This window comes from Lytechinus variegatus, chromosome 18 (assembly GCF_018143015.1).
Source record: "Lytechinus variegatus isolate NC3 chromosome 18, Lvar_3.0, whole genome shotgun sequence".
NCBI classification, from domain to species: domain Eukaryota; kingdom Metazoa; phylum Echinodermata; class Echinoidea; order Temnopleuroida; family Toxopneustidae; genus Lytechinus; species Lytechinus variegatus.
In genome coordinates this window covers 7,269,934-7,296,620 of record NC_054757.1, presented here as the reverse complement: position 1 = coordinate 7,296,620, position 26,687 = coordinate 7,269,934, and the positions used below count along the sequence as shown (strand labels likewise).

At 37.3% G+C, this 26,687-nt stretch overlaps 1 protein-coding gene across 2 annotated transcripts; it reads left to right on the top strand.

The window, feature by feature from the left end:
- Nucleotides 1-26,687, top strand: LOC121431668 (protein bicaudal C homolog 1-B-like). Of its 2 annotated transcripts, XM_041629314.1 has the most exons (17): nt 4-777; nt 8,549-8,628; nt 9,358-9,570; nt 10,080-10,313; nt 11,587-11,793; nt 12,407-12,538; nt 15,185-15,347; nt 16,312-16,482; nt 16,875-17,822; nt 18,615-18,856; nt 19,834-19,964; nt 20,678-20,880; nt 21,883-22,049; nt 23,031-23,196; nt 24,388-24,569; nt 25,313-25,412; nt 25,841-26,687. In XM_041629314.1, exons 1-17 carry the CDS (start codon nt 759-761, stop codon nt 25,969-25,971), a joined length of 3,489 nt encoding a protein of 1,162 aa, XP_041485248.1. In that variant the 5' UTR covers nt 4-758; the 3' UTR covers nt 25,972-26,687. The 2 variants fall into 2 exon arrangements, with proteins under 2 accessions (XP_041485249.1, XP_041485248.1); XM_041629315.1 differs by lacking the exon at nt 16,312-16,482 and having other exon boundaries at nt 1-777.

Sequence of the window (26,687 nt, the reverse complement as noted above, 5' to 3'; positions counted from 1 at the left end):
TGAAGCAAGAGAGAGAGAGGAAGAGAAAGAGGTTGGGAAGGCAGTGATTGCAAAAAGTCGATCTTGTCAGTTCACATGCATACAAGGCATCGAGCCTGTGATGTTTGCGTTTCCTCTCAGCTAGCAGGAAGACACTGGAATAGCATTGAGAGTAGTTCAACTGTCTGACTCCCTTTCATAGTTTGTTCATTATAAGACTAGAACGAGATAGAACTTTCAGAGAAGACCAACCTCTGCATGAAGCAACTCTTCTTCGTTAGCCCTGCACGGAAGCCCTGCACGTATTATTGATATCATTTTGTTGGAAGGAGGTTGTATTTCCCTGAACTGTGCGGAGGTGGAGGGGGGTTCGTCAGAGGCACTTGTTGGCTTCACGTTCTGACAGCGTATCGTGTTTTCCTTCAGAGATATAAGGAGACGAGGGGAAAAATGTTTTGTGGTCACTTCACAGCTTGAGTCCTGAGCCAGGAAACTAGGTTGGAGGGGACAGCCCACCCTAGCCTTGCGAAGTGTCTCCCAAATAGTGTGTCTTCAGTGATGATCGCAGTGATGGCACCAACAGATACATAATATTTGTTTATGGTGGTATAGGATCTAAATAGGAATTCTACATTAGGTTTTAGAAGAGTTGCATAAACCATGGACTGTTAAACAAGTAGAAAAAGGAGATCACTTTGGATTATTGTCTGGTGTTATTATCTGGTGTTGACTAACTGGGAAAGTTTACTTTTGGAACTTAATCACTACCTCAAGTTTTGATGAACTCCTTTTGTTATGGTAAGTGTAACTGATACTGATTGCTATATTTACATCAGCTGTATTTCTTTTTCTATCCAAAATATTGCAGGTTTCATGAAAAATAATGTTTCCTATTTATTACTTGTGAACCACATAAGCTGTGTGTTTTCCCTGGAATATTTCAATGGAATTTATACTACTAAACCACAAATTGAATGTAGCCTACATCATTGAATTGCCATAAGATATAGTGTAGCAGTAATAGAAGATTAAGGATAATGCTGGATTCATTGAACTTTCAATTGTTAATGATTATGAACTTGTGTGATTATAAGCATTGCTGGAAAGAAAGGAAAGACATCAAAATATATAATACAGCATTTTCAGCCATGGCCCTGGCCCAGTTGATTTTTATAGGCCATTATATTGAAATAATTATAAACTGATGGAAAATGAATTAGTCTATGTAGTTCAAATAAGATATTTCTGAATTTTTGAAATATTTTTGAAGTAAATATATTAAACATGCTGCTTTAATAATAGAAATGAAAAGGAAATAAAAGGTCGCGGGACATTGTAAAAACTGTCTTTCTCGAAAGAACCAAGTAGGATTCCCTTTTTATTACCTACCTTGAATTGAATTTGAATCTTCAGAAATTGAATTTTCAGAGCATTATGCAAGGGATCTCCTTTTTTTCTTCTGACTCAGATACCCTTTTCATGACTTTTGCCTTTTTTTAGTTTTTTTTAATTCTAAGAGTGCGTGGTGCAGAAAAATTTACCCATTTTTTTGTCATGAAGATTTGACTATGTTGAGGAGTACAGCCCTCAATAACAGACCACTTTCAATTTCCCTATTATACATGCCTGCATTTAGCCTTTCCTTTTCTTTCCCTTCCGAATGTTATAAGAAAATTGTTAGCTTTCAAATAGAAAAGAAGTCTCACAAATACTTTTTAAATTATCCCATGTACCAGGGTGTCCCAAGTGGTGGACTGGTGGTAATGTTGGATATATGGAAAAACAACATTGTCACCACCAGTTATGTGGCTTTCCATAAATGGAAGAAAAAAATGGTGCCCGAGTCGCCGAATGTTGAATAGGGCCTTAGTTCTTTTACTGTATCCATTTTCATTCAGTTGTATTAAATGTCTGCTTGGACCTCAGTGTCTGCTTGTGCTTTTTGTGCAAGATCTGTAATGTTGGATTGATAAAGCACTCTTGTGGTTTCTTGGCCGAATGAATCCTGATAATATCTTGAGTCATTCCCATATCTAGGATTAGAGCGACATTGGTTCTTTGTCATGCAAAACGGCAAAGACATGGGTTCTATGATAGAATGAGGAGACTCTTTTTCCACGTGGCTATATATGCTGATTTTAATTTATTTTTATTTGTTGTGGAAGTCTTAAACCTATTCTGCAAACTTTCTTCTGTGTTTTTTAAATGTTTATTTAATCCATTGTGTACTGGAAGTGGGTGGTCCCTATACAAAGCCAAGATTGGAGTTAGGCCGTGTTTATGCTTCCATTTTTTCAGGCCAGAATCAGCGTTTCCAAACGTGATTAGTGCAAAACACGGTTGCGTCCATGCTTACTTTCATATAAACGCTGTTTCAAAACGCCGTTCGTAAACTCACAAAAAGGTGCGTTTGTGAACGTCGTTTGACCAGAATCAGGCTTTCTGGGGAAGCATAAACACAACCGCGATCGTAAACGTGTTTAAATGACGTCATTTGGTACCTGCTTCCGGTGAGATGAAAATCCGCGGGCAAATACAGTCGTATTGCTCCATGTTATCTCTACGTAATAACAACAATGGGAAAAAAACTTTCGAAAAAAGACGCGCCCAATTTGACCTCGCTTTACGATGCGAAGCCAGCTGGAGATCATGATTTGCTCTGAAAAGTTAAGCATAAACAGCACTCCCAGAACCACGTTTACGATCGGCGTTTTGAATCGACGTTTGAAATCGCTGATTCTGTCCTCGCAATGGAAGCATAAACACACCCTTAGAGACACTGTTCTCACTACCTTCTTAAAACTAGTTTAGTAGAAACTAGTAGAAACTTTCATGTGTAATGAGAACGGTCAAAACGATCTTGGAAGCGATCTTCCAAACCGGTTCATAAAGCCACCTCCCAATGTAGTTTTCAAGATCGCTTTGCCTCGTTAAACTGGTTTTAGCATAAGTGAGGACACAACTGTTTTGGGGAAGTGATCTTTGCACACCGTATGTAGAATGCCTACGATGCGGTTTTGAATTTCGCGCGAAGAGTGTCACCCCACTGAGAGTGTTCCCATAGCAACAAGATCACTTTACGTGAAGTGATTTTGAAAACTACTTTCGGGTGATCAAATGGGGAACGCTAGCAAAGCAATCTTCCAAACTGGTTAGTTTCCAGTAAACTAGTTTTAAAAAGCATAATGAGAACAGGTTCAGAGATTCTATTTTCAACACGTAAAGTATAACAAGGCTCCCGTATCTTCTGTAGATGAAAACATGTTCATGAACTTTAGGTAGAACATTGCTAGGCCCTGTATTAGCTGATTTTATTATAAAGCTTGTTTATCTCCAGGGTAGTAGAAAACTCACATCTAATCTTTCAAGTTCAAGTTAATCTATTCAAAATGCAATTTGAAATAATTCTGACTATATGATGTGAATGGGGGAAAAAACTTAGTAGTTGTTGCATCATGTTATTTTGGTGCTTGATCGTTTAATTTGAAATATATGTTTCATCTTTATTAATCAAAAGAAGTTATACATTCAACTTAGGTCCATGGCACAGGACTATAACAATATAATCATTGTGCCATTGGCAGGGTGTAATACATTCATAGATTCATTTTATCTTTAAGAAAGTGTTGTTTTTTTTTATTTAGTCATTTGTATTTGGTGATAGGCAATGATAAAAACCATAATGTTCATATGAAGATGAGAAAATGGCAACATTTTTGAAACAGTTTATGTGAGCCGGGATCTAAAGTATCCCCAATATTGTGTGTGATGAAACTATCATTTTATTGTCTTAAAAAAAGGGGGGAAATAACCATGGTTTTTATTTCCTTGCCGCTTCTTATTTAGGGGGTATATTTGAAAGAACTTATCTTAGGAAGAGGAAAAACTGACAGCAAGACATTCCATAGACAAAAGAGCATACAAGGAAGAGACTTCATTAGTTTGTTAATATGTCTGAAGATTCAATTTGTATTATCCTAAAGGACTTTACTTAAAGCGTAAGGCTGATTACTTCGACATCTTATTGGCAGGGTTGAGCCCATATTTAAAAAAAAAGGGAACCGGAAAAACAGGTGCAAAGAAACCTATTTTTCATCCCTTTATTTCCTGGTCATTATGATCATGAAGTGAAATGGAAAGGAAAGAAGATGTGGATTTGTGGGAGATTTGTTTTTACTTTAAAGGTCAAGTCCACCCAGGAAAATGCTGACTTGATTAAATAGAGAAAAAATCATACTAGCATACATGTAGTGATGAAAATTTCATCAAAATCGGATGTAAAATAAGAAAATTATGACATTTTAAATTTTCACGTAATTTCACAAAACCGTTATGTGCACATCTTAGTCGGTATGCAAATGAGGGGACTGACTCACTATTTCTTTTGTATTTCATTATATGAAAATATGAAATATTTCAATTTCTTCCTCATTGTCATATGAAGAAAAGATTTATTCCTCCCTGAACATGTGAATTACTATTTTCTTAACATTATGGTTTAGTAAATTTGGTCATTATTGCCAAATATGTAAAAAGTGAAATATTGTATAATTCAAATAATAAAAAACAAAAGAAATAGTGAGTGAGGGACATCATCGACTCTCTCATTTGCATATCACTTAGTTGTACATATAACTGTTTTGTGAAAAATAAGCGAAATTTAAAAATGTCTTAACTTTCTTACATATTTTATTCGATTTTGATGAAAATTTCAATATTGTGCTTGTTTGATTTTTCTCTATTTATTCAAATAAACATTTTTCTGGTGTTGACTTGACTGTTAAGAAAGTGTCTTTTTTGTTATTTAGTCATTTGTATTTGGTGATATGCAGTGATAAAAACCACGGTTTGTCTTTTATTCATTATCATTGTAATTCCTGGTAATCACAACTGGAAAGAATTACATTAGCCTTGTCCTTTATTTTCAACGTTAAAAAAGCAGTATAGTTTGTCTCATCCAATGAAACCAGGACCGGTTGCATAAAAGTTATTATATGACACCTAGATAGATCCTTGTGATTTGATTGGTTGTTTGATATCGTTCATTCAGCCCATTTTGCAATGACGTCATCAACCGTGCAATTTTGGATCCATATGATTTTGTCCATTGCACATGCACACCGAGACTGCAGCTGCAGGCGCAGCACCCGCATTTCATTTCATCTTTCACCTCATGAAGTATTCTGTCCATTGCACTTATAAACATTCATTATTAGTATATTATTAATGGTAGTTTCCATCCAATGGTAACAGAGCTAATCAGCCAATCAAAATCAAGGATTCCATGGAAGTTACCATAATAGTAACTTTTATGCAATGGGGCCCTTAAGTCATCCTTTGCTTAAAGGTAAATGCTAGTTTTGGTAACGATATCAAAATCCAATGAAATGACCACCAAAGTGTCTGTTTGTATAAATAAAACGCATGTGCCAAAGGATTCTGGAAGAAATCGTGTAATTGCTGAGTAATCAGCAAATAAGCATGGGATTCGGGTAGAGCGTCGGGCCCGACGCCCTAAGCAATAATTATACATTGTCCCACGTGCGCTTATCTGTGTTGGGGATCTTCGGTGTGAACATTTTTCAGCGTAGATTTCAAGATTTCACAAAGTCCAGTTAATGTAACTGTACCAGATCTAGATCCTTGATGAAATACTGACAATTAAGCCTTGTTTTACAGACTTTCTCATGACATCAGTGTTAACTGCAACTACTACTGGAATTTCTCTTTAATGAGTGTATTTCCAAACAAAAATTGATCTGAACCTGAAATGGCAAAGTCAAGCAAAACTGAAGTTTGATTTTACTGGATTCAGGCCTCTGTTTACTTTATAATGGGCAATTCCCACTTGTTAGTGCTCATTGTATGGATAAGATACTACACCAATCTTTCATTCGCACATATCCATTGTGACTCAGTAGATTAGAGTCACAAAATTATAGGGTAACAAAATGCAGAATATCACCTTGGTTATACGGGTAAAACTTCAATTCATTTCATGATGTTTACATTGATCAGACAAGAACAATCTCAGTATGTGGAATATAAACAAACATAAGTAATATTTCTTAATTTTTTTAATCAACAAATTGTACGAACAATGTAATTTACATCAATTTATATTTATATGTAGACCATTAGCAACAAAGGAAATACCTGACATTCCATGAGGGTAACTAAATTATCTGCAAACACACAAAAAACAAGCAGATTATGAGATGAAAGGCACACGCTTGTAGGATAGACCTTTATGGAATTAATAATCCTTGCCTTATATAGAGATGTTGAAGATCTAAGAAGCTTATCCAGTCTTGCTCATTCTGACCAAGTAAGCTAATTCCAAGATTAAATGAGAGGGAGAAGAAGTTATTAGAAATACAGATTGGAAACTATTTCCTTGTTTACAATAATGATACATGTGTTGATTTCCCGGGGGGGGGGGGGGCAGTCAAATATATTGCTATACTCATACGTGACCCAAAAATGTGTTTAAAGGGGTGTTTTTTTTCAGTTTTGGATGCAAACCACACTTTTCGGGTATCAAAAACACAGATTTACAAAAAAGAGGGTTGTTTTAAAAGACTGGTCAATTAGGGTATGTTTGTTTTTTAAGACTAGCCAAACGTGTTTAGGGTATGTTTTTTTCCCTTTAGAAGCTTTTTCCTCCTCGTTTCTGAAAAGTGTTCAGGTTTTTCCCAATTGTACAAAACTTGTTAAGGGGCCAAAATGTGTAAATGAAGCTCGCGAAAAACTTGTTTAGGGGTTATTTTGCACACAGAGAAAAACTTGTTTAGGGGGGTGTTTGGAAATAATTGGTCACACATTTGATTGCCTACCCCCCCCCCCCCGGGTTGATTTAGTTTTCAGACCAATCTCAAAGAGTTGATTGCGTTAAAAGGCAATAACTTTTTAAAATGTTGTGACAAGAGATACCCTTCAAATAAAAAGAGATCTTTTCTTACCTTAATTTAAGAGCGAATATACATTAAACCTTTGTATTTTTTCTCTATATTTTATTCATATCAACACTAAACCACTTACATCTATTAACTTAGGCATCTTGACTTTATTTTGGGGAATTCTTTATAAAATTAAAAATCTAAAAATCAATTTCGAAAAGAAATAGGAGGCGCTGCCGGGGGGGGGGGGCTTGGGTACTTGCCACTCCACTTTTCAACTTCTTGTGCTCAAAGCTCAAAGTTATTGTTTCAGGAAAGGTATTGGGATATAACTTTGAATTTGTGTAGATATTTTCATCCATTTAAATGACCCTTTTCTCAGTTAATACCTAGGGTATCAGTGGGTACTTTCAAATAAGTATAATAACCCCTGAAAATGACGATAAGGTCAGGTGATGTCAGTTGCATACCCCCCCCCCCCTATTTGATCCAAATCTGGGTATCCATATCCCCCCTTATGGTCAAACCACTGTAAGTCTTTACCAATGTTATGACAGTATAGGACATCCTTACAGCTAAATGGGGATGTTCGAAGAGGGGGGGGGTTATGGTCATGGGGATAGTTTGCTTTTGTAGGCCTTGCGGAAAACAAAACATTCACATCATGTTCAAACACACCCCCCCCCAGGGTCAGGCCCGTAGTCCCAAAACTCACTTCAACAGGGGAAGCAACCCACTTCGAGAAATCGAGGCAAACCAAAGTGTTTGATCAACTCTCTTCAAATCACTTTATTAGTTCACCGCTGGACAATACGTGATTGTACAAGACATGATCCTAGGAGCCAGGCTGGGTGTAATTATTGAGTATCTGTGAATGTCCTTGGTGGCAGATTTACTGAAGATGTCACAGAAAATGCATTGTGTGCTGTGACGGAGGTCTATTGTATGTTGAGATGAATTGAATGTTTAAAATCAGGCAGGCAAGATCACCGGAGCTGACATGCCAAGCTTGATAGCAGGAAATAGATTAATTGTCATGATAATTGGCCGTGATCTGTGTTAACTTTATCATTACTGCTGGAGGTTTATATTGATGGCAATCATGCCTTACTTATACCCCTGTATAGTGCCCAATAACAAGACACCTCCCTATAAGAAAATAAACATGGCGTGCATTACTTCTTGAATATGATAATAGGGAATTATAGTGTTAACATTGTTTTGAACTTCCACTTTAACTCCAATATCAATTATCATAATATTGAAACTTGAAAGATATTTTATTCTGATTAATTCATGTTTCCTTTAAAAATATATTTTATGGTTTTTATGATTGGAAAAAGGAATCAAACTTCTTTTATCATTCACCTGACTTAATGGTGAGAACACTATAAAAAATAATTTTTGTGTTTGATATTAAAAATGATAAAATGATATGTAGATACATTTTCAAGAAAATACTATACATGTAAACTGTATATATATTTATATTGCAGTGAGTTGAATGAAGCATGAATTTTGAAAGTTCTGACACATGCTGATGCTGAATGATCTGCTCAACTTGACACAAAGTATTAAATTTTCAATGTTCAAAAACCCGATTGTTTTATTCTGATTAATTATCACTCGACTTTAATCCAAGTGTATTTCTTTTTGTGTTTTATTTTCAGACCCTCACATAAAGGTGGCGGGGAAATTATTTCACGTAGCAGCTGCCAAAGAAAAAATCATGTCAGTCTTAGACACGAAGGTAAGAGGAAATAAATGTAAATCAGGAAGGGTGGGGGGGGGGACATACAGTTGTTCATGAAGTTATGTAGGGATTTATGAACGAATAATGTAATGCATATTGCAGACCTGCAAACTTTAGTATGTTTTTGCAACCAAAATACAGCAGTAGGTTTTTCTTTAGAAAATATGTTTTTGTAAAAAAGAAAAATATATATTTTATTTTCTAACAAAATCGTAATTTATTGAGAAAAATCATCTCTATATGTCTCTATTTCATAAAACTTACACAAATATGGTTATGTGATTTCAGGTAACTTGTTTTTTTTCCAATCATTTTGTTAAAACCAGGGTGAGATATACACATGTTTAAATGTTTTGTTTTTTCATCTGCAAGAGCAGTACACATTTTATTATGAAATACACTTTTTTGGGAAAAATACGCTTTTTTTATCACAGAATACACGTTTTCATTCCCAGAGGTTGGCAGGTCTGATAGTATTAGTCAGAATTTGAATTTGACATTTTAACAAAATATTCTATTTATAGTAATCTAATATTTGTGAATCATCAATATTCCCTATTAAGTATTAATCAATATATGCTGATTTGACCTGAATATTTCAAATTTAACTAATGATTTAAAAAAATTGGCATCATACTTTGAACTTTGTTGTGTCATGTATTACGTCTTTAAAGTATCTAAAAACTAGTTTCCTGTCTGTTATCTTCCCAACCATCCTTTTCACAGAGTAACCGTGTGACGCTGAAGATGGATGTGTCGTACACGGAGCACTCTCACGTCATCGGCAAAGGGGGCGCTATAATCAAGAAGGTGATGGACGACACCAAGTGCCACATCCATTTCCCGGACTCCAATAGAGGGAGTCAGCAAGAGAAGAGTAACCAGGTCTCGATAGCGGGACAGATTGCTGGTGTGGAACAGGCACGGGCTAAAATCAGGGTAGGTCTATAAAATAATGTACATAAGTTTGGGAAGTTTGTGAGTTTGGTGTTGAGAACTGGGCCCTGTCTTACAAAGAGTTGCGATTGAGCTAATCGATCGCAACTATGGAAAGCCAGAAAAGTCAACTTACAAAATGCATGTTTATCTTTAAAAAAATATATATTTTCTTGCCTGTACCTAAGTGTTTTAAAATGGTACCTATTGCCATTTCCATCCATATATTTGGCATTGAAAAAGCAGCAGGACGATTGCTAACATTGAAATATGTGTCATCTTCATAAGATATGAAATTGTTTCATAGAATATTTAAAGAGAACTGCATGACTTCAACTTACTAGGATTTACTTTCATTTATAGATAATTTTAGGAAAGGCATGTGCATCACCAACTCTGAAATGTCAAAGCCTTAAATTTCAAATAAGTAAAGAGTTACCTCAGCTATGACATTTGCAGCTTGCTTATGTAATATGTATTACATTACAATTTAAGATATCTCTTTTTTTTAGGAATTACTACCACTAGTGCTAATATTTGAGCTGCCAATTTCCATGGGGGTGGCCCCCTCCATGAACTCCCCCATCGTGCAAGAAATAGTACAGACCTACAAGGTGGCCGTCAACATGAAGCAGAGGGGCCGGGGCTATTCCACTACGGTGACGGTGAGGGGTGCCGTCAACAATGCCAGAGGGATGAAAGAAGGGATAAGCAGGTTGATGGAACATTTGACTGGAACAGCAGGGGTGAGTTTTAGTATTGGTGATGTGGCACTTCCGTATTAACTCTTTGCATGCTAAATTAATTTTTGGGGGATAATAATGACCATTGTTTCCATCTAGTTTTCTTTAATTCAACATTTCCATATTGCACCATTGATACTTATTATTATTTATTTACAATATTTATACTATGCGACTATTATTATTTTGTCATAATCATGTATTACCTTTGTAAATATTGTATATATGTATTTTGTAATTCTGATATTGATGTGAATGCAGAAATAAATAAAATCAAATGAAATTATTATGATATAGATATTATCTAAGAACTATTGCTTTTTATTAGCTTTAATATCTGATTTGAAGGTAGGGGAGAAAACTAATTATTACGATTGTTGACTTTACTTTTACGAATGTGCAAGATTGCAACATCAGCATGCAAAGGGTTAAAGATAATCAATTGTTCTGTAATGCACAATGCCCATTTTTCTCAATTTTCACTCCACTTCACCTACTTGTCAAGCTGTTATAATTACATGAACTAGAAAACCGAGACAGATCATTTCAGTAAGTTACCCACGTATATGGTGTAGGACATACACACTTTACTGAATTTCCCAGAAGCAAATAAAAAGTTTTATTCCCAGTCTTGTCACTGTAAGGAAAAGTGGCCCAATCTAATCTCACACCCATATCTATTAAAACATACATGCCTTTACAGAGTATTTTTTGTTCCACATTAGTATTTCACTGTAAGGAAAAGTGGCCCAATCTAATCTCACACTCATATCTAAGCATACACACCTTTACAAAGTATGTTTTGTTCCACATTTTTTATTTCAAAAAGGTTTTCTAACGCAAGGACTGACCTAGTGCAATTGTCATGTTCATAAACTTTGATTCATTTTAAATTTGATGACGGAAGCCAGTGTGCTGTGGGTAAAGGACTCTCCTATGCAGACTATGTTACAGCGGAGAACATTCCATCCCTCGGATGGGACGTTAAATGGAGGCCCCGTGTAGAGGAGAGTCACCACCTTTGCATGTTAAGAACCCACTGTACTATTCGTATAAGAGTAGGGGGAAACCCCGGTGTAGTGGTCCCCCCCATTCAGTTATACCGGGAGGAGAGACCTGCGGGTCAAAGTGATTCAGTTCGCTTTTTGTCTCCCAGGCACAGCTGACGCCAAACAGCTTATAATAATAATAATAATGATAATGATAATGATAATGATAATGATAATGATAATAATGACAATAATAATAGAAATTATGATAACATCTCTTTTGTCAGGGCACGTTACCGGTAAGCACGCAGATCGAGATATCCCCACAGCATCATCAATTCATGATGGGACGAGGAGGATTGAACATCAAGCAGATCACGCAGTGTACGGGGGCCAGCATCCATTTTCCTGATCCAAACAGCTCTCAGAAGAAAAGCTCAGTCTTTGTCTCCGGAAGCATTGACTCGGTGATCGTTGCGAGGCATCTGTTGATGGTGAGTGTGTCTGTTTCTCTTGAAAATCATCTTTAAAATCCAAAATATTCTAACAAGACATTGTCATTTAGTTGATGGTACTTGTAAAAACCACCGTTGTAAGCTACTGAAATTGTATTTGAGTGCGAGGAGGGAAGCGCAAGAGAGGGGATGGTATTGTGCTTTTCTTCATTTGTTTCTTCATCTCAAACAATTTTGATATTCTCACGATAATAATAAATGTAAAATTCAATTCTATTCATTTATTTATTGTCATGTTATTTGCTAGAAAAACTTTGAAAATGTTGTCATGACTCCTGGGGAGCGTTTCATGAAAGGATTTTATCCGACAAGTCTTGTTTTATCCGACAATTACCATAGTAACAGTACCTGTCAGCCAATCAGAATCAGGGAAAGTTGTCAGATCTGACAACTTGTCAGACAAAAATGTTGATGAAACGCCCCCCTGATACAGTGAACAGAAAAGTGCTTGCAAAATTAATAGAATTAAGTAAACTGATAATGTCATTTACTTAATGCTATTAATTTTGTATTCAAATAATATTAAGTATTCAGCTATTTATATTCATCATTCCTAAATAAAAAATGATACCATCTGTTGCCATGACTACAGGGATGTCTTCCTCTGGTGTTGATGTTTGACATGAGAGAAGAAGTGGATGTTCATACCACCAAACTGGCTCAACTAATGGAACAATTGGACATCTTCATCAGTATCAAACCTAAACCAAAACAACCAAACAAAGTAAGTCAACCTTCAAATTCACTGCTGGGCAATTCTATGAAATAAGCAACCTATTTGTAGAGCCGACCTCCATTTTCAGTCTGCTTCGTAGACTGCTCGAGCGATTATAATTTAAGAACATTACAACCGATCATATATGAAATTTAAGAACAGAGATGACGCATCTTACGAAGGTCCCTTACAGATGGGTCGGACGTAGATTGTATGGAATCGTCCCCAATATCCTGCTCCATGCAAATACAGCTGTTTCTCTGTTGCCCACTTTATGAAATTTAAGAACAGTGATAACGCATCTTACGAAGGTCCCATGCAGATGGGGTCACATGTAGATTTTATGGCATTGTCCCCAATGTCCTGCTTCAAGCAGATACAGCTGTTTCTCTCTAAGGGTTTTCCAGCCCATCAGGAAAATCAGGGAAAATTATTTTACTTTTTTCCAGACATGGAAAAATCTGAAAATTTGATACAAAATACCTCAAGTCAGGGAAAAATGCCTCAAATGAGTAAGAAAATCAGGGAATTTTTATCAGCCCAAAAGTCGAAAGCACGGTAGTCAGTTAGACTCTGTTATATTTTGTTGCATATCCAAACAACATCCATTGAATGTCTGGTTATGGTGGTACTAGTTAGTTTTACATTATTGTTTTTATACCGAAAATACATGTAATTCGTCGCAACAACTTAGAAAACGTGTGAAACTGGGAATGGGTTTAAATATTGATCAGGGAATTCTTTAAACTTCATCAGGGAGTTTTGTTTTCTTGAAAAGCTGGGAACCCTGACTTTAAGTATTGAATTATTAGTTAGCATTTCATGAAGCAGTTTTCAGTGACAACTGTGAAAAGCTACTGAAATCTTCGCATCCAATTGGCTTAGAGCAAATATGTCGGTGGAGATCGCTGGCATGATATTTCAATAAATGCACCCAGGATATAGGCATCTAAAACTATCATTCACTAGGAAAAGTCTTATTTCATAAATTTATCTGTGTGCCTTAGAAATGCTTGATACATATTTCAAATAAATCCACGATTGAATGTAAAGTGAATATTATTGACATTGGAACTTAGTTAATAATAAATAACTACATTATTCTTTTTTGTGAAAGCTGCATTGTTCTTACTCAAATACTTGAGTTTTTCTACACTTTTCCCTTCAAGAATATGAAAATTATGAAAACATTCAATTTTTTAAGGTTTTCATATAAATTTTACATAAAAAGATGCAGTCCCTCCATCGTATATATTAGGCCCTTTGACATCCATGCTTAATGTGAGTAAAAATCCCATCCTTGGATTTTCTGTACGAAAATTGTTTTGTCAAGAATCAACAATCGGTGGACAAACCCTATGGTGTTTTAGCTTGAAATCCGGACATAATACATTCCTTTCACCAAGTGTAAACATGCCTGACCAGTGTATGGAATGTTGAGACTGTTTGAATAGACGTCTTGCCTTGTGTAAACACACTCCTTTGAACAACATTCTTAGTAACCGATACAGCAGAGGGCCTACCCCATGTGACCATTGTCATTCAAATTTTATATCTGTAGGCCGTTTCATAAAGCTGTTCTTAAGAGCGACTTTAAGAACGACTGGTGATCCTTTCTTACGCGCTAAACCATCGCAAATTCATTATACCACTTACCGCAAGAAGGGATCACCAGTCGTTCTTAAAGTCGCTCTTAACTTACGAACAGCTTTATGAAACACCCACCTGGTCGAGAAACTCTTCCTGTTTATAGTTGTATTCCGTTTTATGCCCAAAAAGATGAAAATATGTGACTGAATCTGCTTGATAATTTTTTTTAGTAAAGCATCCATCTTGTTTCAAGACAGTTTTCCAAAAGAGTCTTTGGCCCTCAGCCTAAGATTAACATTGTTTTTTAATTGAATTAAAAAGGCAATTCCTTTAATTGTTATGTGGTGGGGCCTACATACAGAAATATTAACCAATCCATATTTGCAATATTTGTTATTGCTTTTCATAAATTATAAGTACTGAAGATTATATTTTAATGATTTTGATTTCATATCATGTTATTATACCACACACAAGAAAATGCAATATTCGTGATCAGTCTTTCAGAGTCCTTTCATTATAATGCATTCAATGACTTGTAACAAAGCACATTAAATCAATCTTATGATTGAAATCAGTTGTAGGTCTGTGGTAAAATACTTAAGTTGCAAGTGATCCAACAGATTTACAGCCTTTTTCAACTCTTGTTATATACTCTTTATGTCAAAGCTATAAAGCACTGAAATCTTTTTTGATAAAACTAATGTTGTTTTCAATGGGCAAATGTATTACTATTGTGGCTTGTTAAATTGCTTTTCCTTTTCACTTATAATTTATTTGTTGATACATGGGTCTAACTTTTAGTTAGGAAGTTACAAGTTCCAGGAAAATTGTGCAAGACTGCTTCTCTTGCCCTATTTTATAACGTGATCCTGACAAACCCGCTCTATGTGCATTCAAGTATTCCCGATGTCTCTCAAACGTGAGCATGCAGGGCGCCCTCTATCCCATACCTCATAGAACCTCATTAGAAATTCTGTATATTCATTATAAAATCAGAACAAATACCATTTTCTTTACAACCTATTTAATGACTTGTTTTTTTTCTGAACTTTTTTTTTGCAGTCTGTCATTGTGAAAAGCATTGAAAGAAATGCTCCCAACATGTACAGAGCAAGGCAGATGCTCCTTGGTCAGGAGTGTGAAAGTTGTGCCGTCAATGCCAATCCTTCCCTCGGCATGAATGGAACATGCCTGCCTGTGCATGGCTATAATGTGGGCACAGTTGGTAAGGACACTTCCACTTTTATCATGGGGGTGTATGTTATAATCTGATTATTTGCACCTTTTATTTATTTTTTTTTACTACGATTTGCATATAGCAGCATTGGAGGATTCCTACCACCATTTGGATTTTAAAAAAATCTGTATGCATCTTTAAAAATATATCTCTACCTCATTATCTTATCGTGTACAACATCTTTTAATAAAATCATTTATGCAAGCCTGTAATTATGCATAAGAAATTGCTTGTGGTGTTACTTTTTGCACATTTTTTCGTTCTGCCCTGTTCTTTAAGTCCCTACTGACTCAAATAACTTTATTGTCTGTGTGCTAGTGTAGAATTTGTAGTGTGAATTTTCATGTGGCCATTGAGAAATACTGAGAAAAGAGCCTTAATATCGTATCTTGCTACTCTTGACAAGGCTGAAGTGAAACATAATTGATGGTATTCTCATATTTTCAAAACTTCCTTTGAAGTTCAGACTAAACAAGAGTTGTATTCCATACTTGAATAGAAATTATAGGCATTATTTTCACCATTCAGTAATCAATAGTCATTCTTTGCACATTTATCAAAGAATTCATAATCATACTCTCTTCTCATTTCACTTCAAATTATATTTTTAAACACTTTTCACTGATGCAGTATTCTGCATTTGGTGAATTGTTTGGCACCAGCCAGGCACTTTCATAAAAGAATGGTTCAAATGAGATAACACCAGCTCATGTGTTCTCTGTACACTTTTGTGCGGTAGATCATCCAGGAATTCGAAGGACTTTGCATTAAGACAAAACAAGTTTGTCATTACTCATGACGACATTTTCAAGTGAATTTGTTTGACAAGCAACGGGTCCACAAAAGGGAGGGGCACTTATTCCCCCCTCTTGGATCTGTGCCTGCCACTATGGTTCCAATGTATACATGTTTGCTGTGATTGATGTGTTGCACCCCTCCTACACCCCTCCAGGTCTCCTTGGGCACCATCAAGGATCCATACCGGGTCTCACTACCACCGTCCTTCCCACCCTTAACGGATTAGCTAACCTTAATAACCGCAATGCACTGCATCTCACCAATACTTCCACCACACCACAGACACAGTGGACGCTGCAGAATATACCCACTAGTCTCGCATCAGGTTTGAAGCCAGCTCTTTATTTTGGCATGCCACTAGTGAAGGGATCCAATGCGAATTTTTTGCAGTTGTGATAGACAGGTTTACTAACATTTGTAGTAACATTTTCTGAGGGTTTTTAGATTATTCTTTACAAATGAAAAAGTTTGCTGAAAGTGTGCTTGATGTCACTTTTTTCCAAAATAGTGTGCAAACTGGATTGCAATTCATTACTGAATATCTTTTTTTAGCAACTTCAGTGATGCTTCAGTGATTTGAGAATTTGTCATGTACCTTTGATATATGACTGTGTATTCATAGAGATCAGGATAGACGTCAGTATGTCTTAAAATTATCATGGAACTTGAATCCCTATTTCTGTGCAAAATATTCATGGATTGTGTCCTTTCTTCCAGGTTTGACGAATGCAACGATGACTCCTGTTCTTGTACAACAGCCGGTTAATCCTCTCTTGCTGACGTCACCTAGAGGATCCATCAGCTTCACTGCCAATGCTGCATCCAATCCTGTAGTCACCAACCCATCAATGTCACCTTCAAATCCCACCGCTGTCACCATTCCAACTGCTGTGCACACCATCCCTAATGTCACCCCCATGCAAGCGACATTGCCTGTTGCCTCTGGTGTTCAAGCCGTAGCACCGTCCAACCCAACGATGGGTATGCCAACATTACAGACTGCCCTGCCTACTAGCCCCACAGGGGTTCAAGTCCCCCAAGGCTTAGGCTCTGCCAATCAGACAGTTCTGCAGCCTGGTCTGCCTCAAGGGAATCCAAGTGCAGCTTCTGTACAGCCAAGCATAGTAGGAAATCCCACCGCTGCCACCAATATTCAACAATCATTACCAATGAGTTCTGCTGCAGTGATGCAGCCACCATCAACAAGCCAGCAGACACCAGTGTTCCCTACACCTGGATTACTACCTCAACAGACTCTTCAGGCCACTATGCAACAGATGCAAGGTGCCCTCAACCAAGCGGCGCGTGACCAGCAGCAACCTCCTCTCCAGATGACTATCAACACCAGCATTCCACCACCACCTCTCCCCCAGGACTTCTTCAACAACCTGAACATGGCCAGTAGCGCCGCTGCTGCTGCTTCATCTGCAGACCAGCCCCTATTCTCAGAAGCGCCTGCATACACGACAACGCCTCACACGCCGCCGCCGCCTCCTGGGTTCGCCAAGCGGGATCCAATGACTGTGACATCACAGCTAGCTCAGCTGGAACTGAATGATATCACTGCTAGAAACCAATTTACTAGTATGTGCAATAATAACAACCACATGAAGGACTTGATGATGCAGCTGAAAAGCATGCAAATGACACCATTGCCAAATTCAGGTATAATATTGATGTTTTAAGTCCAGGTTGTTCCATTTATTTAAGTTATGTGCATAAATTATTGACTTTATGGACCCCTCAGAAGAACAGCCGTTATAGGCTGAAGAGGGCTATCCAGCCCATGTGTTGGAAAATGAATAAATAAAAAAAATAAAAAATTAACTTTTGTATGTAGTGCCTACATCATTGATGATCACAGAAGATGCATTACAGAAATGGATATGACTCTCCTGCAAAGAATGTATGCACATTCTCCACTCCCTCTGACGATCTAGAAAATGATTTCCTGTAATGCTTGTTCATTTTCACTGGCTAGAATCTTCAAAGATGGCATAATGTGATTCTGGGCAGATTTCTATTGCAAATACTTATTTCCTATTTGGTTATTATGTCCTCCTTCTCCCTGGAGGATGTTCGAAAAGAGTAACAATATTCTGATGCAAACAGATACTAAATCTTCCCTTCTGTTTCTTCCTCTGGATCTCCAAGGCTGTTAAACCATTGGAGATTGAGCCCGCAGACATTTTGGCTGGAGTCAATGCAAAACATTTGATATAGCAAAACCATCCCATATCCAATGAGTATTACCATGTTAATTCAGTTTTCAACAATGAAATTGTAATTGCCCTGTGATTGGAGGTTAACATTACAAGTAATCATGCTGCGTGTTATGCCTTTTGATGCTCCTGAAAGTGCCATATCACCCAGTGACTAATATTTCAGCAGGCCAAACTGATAATATTGTAGAACATCTCAGACTTCCATGGCTTTTACTTTCAAATCTCCGTCCAGATACAAAGTGCCCATCTAACCAAAGTAGCAGCCAGCCACCGACCCCAAGAGACCCTGGCTCCATAGACCTCATCACCACGGTAACGCCCCCACTGGGTCAGCTGGGTCAGTCCTCGGACAGGACCCTTGACCACAGCGGAAGCAGCAGCGGTCAGAGCATGCCTAGGAGTCCGACAAGCTTTGTAGACTTAGTGCTGTCACAGAACAACAACTGCTCACCGAGTAGCAGTATGAAACTACAGGTTAGTAAGTCCAGGGTGGCGTTTTACAAAGAGTTTCGATTGATCCGATCAACCTCAACTATGTAGAAATCCATCACTGACGTAATTTTTTTCTACAGGAAATATTCTCAATGTCCTTTGTAAACGAAGAGGAGTACACTGACTTGTCAAGAAAACAATGAATGTGTAAATAAACATCATATCTAAGAAACATTTTGAACAAACACGCATGTTTAGATCTTGACGTTGCTGGCCGTCCATAGTTGTGGTTGATTGGAGCAACTTGCAAGACAGGGTCCAGAGATACAGTGCTGAGGCAAATCTCTTATCATATATTTATCACCTGACTTCACAATTAAATATCTAAAAGATGGTAGAACTTGAACACTTTTAAAGGGGAAGTTCACCATGACAAAAAGTTTATTGTAAAAATAGCAGAAAAAATAATAAAAAATATTGCCGAAGGTTTGAGAAAAATTCATCAAATAATTAAAAAGTTATTAGAATTTCAATTATTTGATTTGTGACGTCATATGCGAGCAGCATTCCTACATAGCGAATGGTAAAAAATCAATGAAATGTCATTTTCTCAGAAAATTGAAAATGGTTTTCACTGTAACTTTTGTATATCAATAGACAAATCATTTCACACCAGATCATAAAAAGAAAACAAAATTAAGTCATCAGGAACCATACAAAATTTGAAATTCATACATTTCATATTACATAACACATGGGGCAGCTGCTCGTTTATGACGTCACAAATCCAAAATTTTGAACTCTAATAACTTTCTTACTCTTTAACGGATTTTCCTCAAACCTTCACCAATATTTTTTATTATTTTTTCTGCTATTTTTACAACAAAGTTTTCTTCAGGGTGAACTTTCCCTTTAAATATGTTCATTTTCTGGGTGGGGTTCACTAACTTTTTTAGCACCACTGTATAGAGTGCATTACCAATTTTTTTTTTATTTTGTCTTTGCTCACCACCATACAGAACACAAGTTTTTCACCAAACAATAGCAGCCATGACCTTTCAGGCATGTTGGGTGGCCATCGAAGGTCACTCACTCCAGACGAATCATCAGTCTCTCTCTTCTCTAACAGCAATGGTAGTGTCACCCTCAAGTGAGTATTTCAGCAGCAGGCAATTGGTGTCCAATCTTACATTTATTCTATTTATGTGGATGATCAAGAGTCTCTTAACCCTTAACATGCCGTGAACACATATCTTTGCATCCACTGAAGTGCCACGAACATAATTTCGTGCAATGGTCATACAGCTATTGTTATGCCTATTGTATTTTGAGGAGTGCATTGCATGCATGTGTGATTCCAGTTCCGCTTATGATCAAGAGGTTCAACATTATTGTTTCAGGAGTATAGACTCTTTGAAAAATGCATGGCATTCGCTGATTAAAGTGAATGGCACATTAAGAGTTAACAAGTTGATATATTTAAGTTGCTTTTTTAGTATTGGCCTCTTCAATCAATAAGTATCTGATACCATCTGATTTGTTTAGGTTTAATCTACTTCAGGCCACCATAAAAATAGATTTGTAGCCTTAGTGGGCATCAGAAATAAGAGATAGAACGGAACCCTGATGTGATGACAGTTCATATATCTGCAATAGTGGCCTATGACGTTCGATTGACTCTCTATGGTCAGTGCTTGCCCAGTCATAACCATGTTATATGATTATTAAATGAGACATTTTCAAACAAGTTGTAATATAATTATTCACCCAACTCTCAAGTGGTCTTTGACTTTTGTGATCGATCCAGTTAATTCAATTAAAGAATATCTTCTATTCAACTACTGTGAAATTTTACACTTCTAGTGGATATGGCACGAGATCCTCTGAATCAGGATGCGATTCTGATAGCTCCGATAAGCGTGCTCCAGGCTGTGAGAGGAGGGAGAGGAGACGGGAGAGAAAGCTTGAGCAGGAGCAGCAGGAGAACCAAGAGGGAGCCGACTCAAAGGATCAATCTACTCCATATGGAGAGGACTATGACAAGAAGAAGTTCCTGGCAACTAAAGGTATGAACCTTTCTTCATGCATAAAGAACCACCCATTGGAGACCAGAAAGTGGTCTTTATGAACAGGTTCCTGTCAAATTTGGGAAATCAAACGAAATCAATCTAATGGTCTTTGTTTGGAGTTGGTCACAAGAACAGGTTTGACTGTATTTAACTTGGGGTCATCTTGTTCCATTATTCACCAATTTCAGGTCCTATGTTTTTCATCATCCTACAAGTAATCCTAGTGTCTTTAAATTTTTCTTCCTCAATGTTGATGAAGGGACAAACTAACCTGTACCAAATTAATGCTTTTATGTCTACCAAATCAAGAAGATTATCTTGCTTGAATAAACATAAAAGCAAGAGAAATAGAGCCTGTTCAAAGCATTAAAGCATCAATGATGATGTATCATATTTACAAACATTCCTTTTGTTTATCCATAGTGTTGGCCTATGGATATACGAGGTGGGGGCACCTTTTTTTTAAAGAAAGAAATTGACAAACTAAAAAAAAAGGTGAATATGTCACCACCACTTCCAAGGTGCAGTTTCCCATAATTTTGTATGTTTTGGTGAGTGCCCCCTTCCCCCTCCCTTGGATCTCCGTCACTGATTAAAGTCAGAATACTCTGCCTAAGTCGCTTCTCTTGAAACCACAAAAATCTGTTAGACTTTGATAGGTGAAATTGACTTAGAAGATGTTATTAACACATATTCTGGTCTGAAATTATGTTTTGAATTGGGCAATTATTCAACATATACCAGTTGACTTGCACAGAATCTATGCCAGTATGTTGTTTGTGTAGTATAATGACGATTCAATGTTGCAAGCGCAAATTGTAAGCGTACCATCTAGTCTTGGTCTCTTGGCCATGGTTATTAAAGACAGTTACATGTAACCTCAAAGTTGCTTAGTTTATTTACTTCTTTTACATTAAGTTGTGCCTTATTAACCCATGGCATGGTGGCAGCGGTGGGATGAACTTCTCATTGTTCTTTTATTCCTTGATGCTGTAACAGCAATGAAGAAGAAACCAATGGCTCCTGAGGTTCGTGTCCCTACTGATCTTTGGAGTGGTCTGGGATTCTCCAAGTCCATGCCAGAGTCGGCCATCAGGGAGGCACGGAAGACCAACGGTTTCTCGCTCTTCCAGATGGATTCTAATCCACTACCGACAACCTACGAGGTAAGAATCCCAATAGGCTCTTTTGCAAGTCATTAATTTGCATTTGCTGCACTAGACCCAGGTCTTCCACGTAGATTCCAACCCACTACCTGAAACTTATGAGGTCAGAATTCCGACATGGCTTCTGGCAGGACATTTATCTGTATTTGCCACGCTCGACCCAGGTGATGTGAACGGTTACCAGGCAGGATTGATTTGACTGCAATGGGAGAAGGGGTACTAGTTGTGGAGTCGTATCTTTGCAATTCCATAAAGTTTATTAATCTTTTTCATATGTCTGACCCCATAGCATTTCATGAACTACACAAGTTCTGATAATTTGAGAATGTTATTATTTCCATATGAACTAGAAAAAATAGACATATAATTTCTTGTATCTGCTTTATATAGAGAGTCAGAAATAGACATTTGAGGGAATTCCCGATCTGACATGTGTGAGCCTTCTTTTATAGTGCAATATAATCATAATTGCTACTACATAATTCCATTCCAGTAATAACTTTTATTCTTCACATTTAGGGATATATTTCTTTCGTTGAAGGAAATAAGTACCACTAGAACTATTGCTCTGAAATATGATTTCATGCAATTGCTCTGTTATTTTATAATTTGGTGTAAGCCTGTGTATAATGTTGAGCGTTGTGGCCCAGTGGATTAGTCTCCAGACTTTGAAACAGAGGGTCGTGGGTTCAAATCCCAGCCATGGCGTAGTTTCCTTCAGCAAGAAATTAATCCACATTGTGCTGCACTCAACCCAGGTGAGGTGAATGGGTACCTGGCAGGAATTTATTCCTTGAAATGCCAAGCACGTAAAAGCTGCTTGAGCTACAGCCAGGGTAATAATATCCAAGTCCTTTGGAAGCACATAGAGACGTTATTCATAATGTGTTATGTGCTATACAAGAACTGACTATTATAATAATTGATATTGTATGGAAAAAAGTTATAACAATTCAATGTAATTTCTTTATTTTGGAACAGACACCCAACCAGGAGCAGGGTGAACAGGGAGAGGATCCCTCCTCATCGACCACCTCGTCGACCACCAGCTCATGGCCTCCTGGTAGGTTGAACGATGACCCTCCTCCCAGCGAGGTTTCTAACGGTGGCTTTGATACCACACCTGGCTATGTCAAGAAGAAGAAAAGTAAGAATCGGGAGACTAAACGATTTTCTGGTGTAAATGCTATAGCTCGTACCCCTCATATTTTACCTGTTAAGAATGTGATGAGATGCATGTGCACTGAGTGACTGATAGATGATGTGGTCCCACTCAGACCATAAAAATAACACTGCGCCTCAGATTAAATTATGTCTAGATAGATGGTGCTGTATCAATGCCTATTATTATTACTTCTAATGGAAAACTGTAACTGATGTAAACAAACCCCTAACATACCAAAGTATTCATGACTAATATGTTCATTTACTTCTCATAGACTGCTTAACGTACGCAATATTCTGTTCATGTATCTGCCAACAACTGTCTGGCATTTCCATGAAGTATGTGCATCCAACCCCAATGTGTGGGACCTCCTGAAAAGATTTGTCTCTGCCATGGACTTCACGTGATAAGGTGTGAGCTATTAAATAATCATGAGTATTTCATAAAGTGAAGGAAAATTGTGAAAAACTGGGATAAGGGCATGAAAATGGTGGTTACGGAGCTGCCCACTCTCTGATATTTAGAATCAGACATTGTATCCTTATTTTAAAGGACAAGTCCACCCCAACAAAAAGTAGATTTGCATAAAAAGAGAAAAATCCAACAAGCATAACACTGAACATTTCTTCAAAATCGGATGTAAAGTAAGAAAGTTATGACATTTTAAAGTTTTGCTTAATTTCACAAAACAGTCATATGCACATCCTGGTGGGTATGCAAATGAGCTAGTAGACTGATGACGTCACCCACTCACTATTTATTTTGTATAATTTTATCATATAAAGTAGGGAATATCCTATTTTTCTCTTCATTGTCAAGTGAAACAATGATTAATTCCTCCCTGAACATGTGGAATGAGCATTGTTTAATACTATATGATTCAGTCAAGTTATATTGTAATTTAAAAAAAAAAAATATTGAGTGAGGGACATCATCGACTGTCTCACTTGCATGTCACTGAGTTTTGAATGTCACTGTTTTGTGAAAAATAAGCAAAACTTTAAAATGTCCTAACTTTCTTATTTTACATCCGATTTTGATGAAATTTTCAGCATTTTGCTCGTTTGATTTTTCTCGATTTATCCAAATCAACATTTTTGTGGGGTCGACTTGACCTTCAAGTACCCAATTCACCGAAATCCATTTTGGAGAATTTCTCTTTTTTTTCTGCAGCTACTACTTTCAGCGACATAAGTTGCAGTAACTACATTGAGAGCACAACATTGCCCAAGTCAAGCAAGGGGTTGTGGACGGCGAAGGACCTCAATGCATCCCTCTCATACAGACCCGACCTTGGGGATATCTTCATGAATCTTGGTCTGGGGAAATATACAGACGTCTTTCAGCAACAAGAGGTAAACAAGCACTAGCGTACCTACAGGGGGGGGGCTTAGTCTGCCCCCCCCCCCGACGAGCCACAACCAATGCTAAGGACGTATCCCTGCCCCCCCCCCCCCCCGACGAGCTTGAAATACCTTTTTTGCCCACCCTGACGAGCTTGAAGACCTTTATCGCCCTCTAAGGAGACCTTTTTTTTTGGCTTGTCAAATTTTTGGGCGCATGGTTTTGCCCCCCCCCCTCCCCTGCGGAAAATCCTAGGTACGCCACTGGAAACAAGTCATCTTCATATCATTGTGATCATCATGATAGTATTGTCTTTATCACTATGTTATCACCGTTATAATCATCATCAGCTAAATCATTTTCATGATCATCATCATCAACAATGCCATAATCACCATCATCATCAGTAGCAGAAGCAGCAGCATCATCATCAGTAAATACCTATTGTCATCATTATCATCATCACCATTACCATCACCATCATCATCACCACCATTAATTACCACCACCACCATCATCATTTTTACTACTACTACTTCCACCTCTGATTGAAGAAGACATTTTCCCTTTCCCCAGGGTTTCTGAAGCCCGCTTTTACGCACCACAAGAACGCTACTTTCACCTCTATCACACAAATCTTTAGCGCAGTCTTACTCCATTCTCTATCACACCCCTCTAGGATCTCACCTTATCCGCATTTCTGTTTAAATAATTAATGATAGATTCATAAATTGCTATGTCTGTCTCCATGTAGATTGATCTATCAACGTTCCTAACATTGACTGACAGAGACCTCAAGGAATTGGGTATCACCACTTTCGGAGCCAGGAGGAAAATGTTACTAGCTATCTCAGGTAACAGATCTGAATTCATGTGATTTCGTTTCATTTGATTATCTATTTCAAAATGTTCATATATGTATCAACATTTGAGGAAGGGAGCGTGAACTATAGGACATTGCTCACTGATGTCAGTTCCATAAATCAAACTTGTATGTGACATCCCATATACATGGGCAGTACATGTATATAAATGTGAAAATATAAAACAATTTTGGACGATGTGTTATAATCATATTTGTTTTGTCTGTCTGTTTGAATAATGATGATAATAAAAATAATATTCTGCTTTTATAAAGCACTTAATACATTGGGATGACATTGGAATGATGATTTGGAGGGATTATGACTAATGCTATTTTTTTTTATTAGAAAAAAAAACAATTGAAGGCTGAAGTGATTAGACGAACCCAAAGAAGATATGCCTTTTCTCTTTGAAACAGATCTCAACAAAACCACCAAGGATTCCCTTGCCCCTCAGACGTCCAATGCCAATCAGGGTTACCATGGAAACACACCTAGCAACGGTTTCATCACGGGACAGTCCAACCAGCATACAACGTCATGTTGGTAGTGTGTGTACGGAGGAAGGTTACGGATGCCATGGCCTTGAAGACAATCAGATAATATCTTCAGCAGCATCAAACATGGGCTGTTCCGGTTAGTCTTAGCTTGATATTGGGGGGATGCCTAGCTTAATTTTTATAGTTAGAAGACGCCCCTGCTTTTTTGGCAATACAGATAATTTTTATGGTCTAGGGTGTAATATAACGAGATAAAGTCACTATTTATACTTGATTGTAACACAAAAATTGCAAGCGTATGTACAGATTTATCAGGGTAATACAAGATATAGCAGTCAGATCTGACAACTATGTCATTGGCTGGCATCTTGTCCTTGGTTTGATTGGCCAATAAGCACTGGCCTCTGACTGTTACTATGGTAACTGGCAGACATTGACAACTTCCATCCACAACATTAACGACCTCAGCGTTGACAAGCTTCGTGAAAAAAATACATAGGACTTGGTGCATGTGCAAATGTGACGATGTAAAACATGAGAACAATAGCGCTATGACATTTAACTATTATATGGATGGTTGACCATTGAGGTTACAGAACTCATGAGCACTAAGTGCTGAAAGAAGAAGAAAATAAAGATGTACAAGAAAGAATTTTCACATAGATATCAAGGTTTCCTTTGTTGGAACATGCTCTTGAGTCATTACTTGTATTTCTTTTGTTAATTGCGCACAAGCATCTAGATCTTGCTTGTGCAATATATTAAT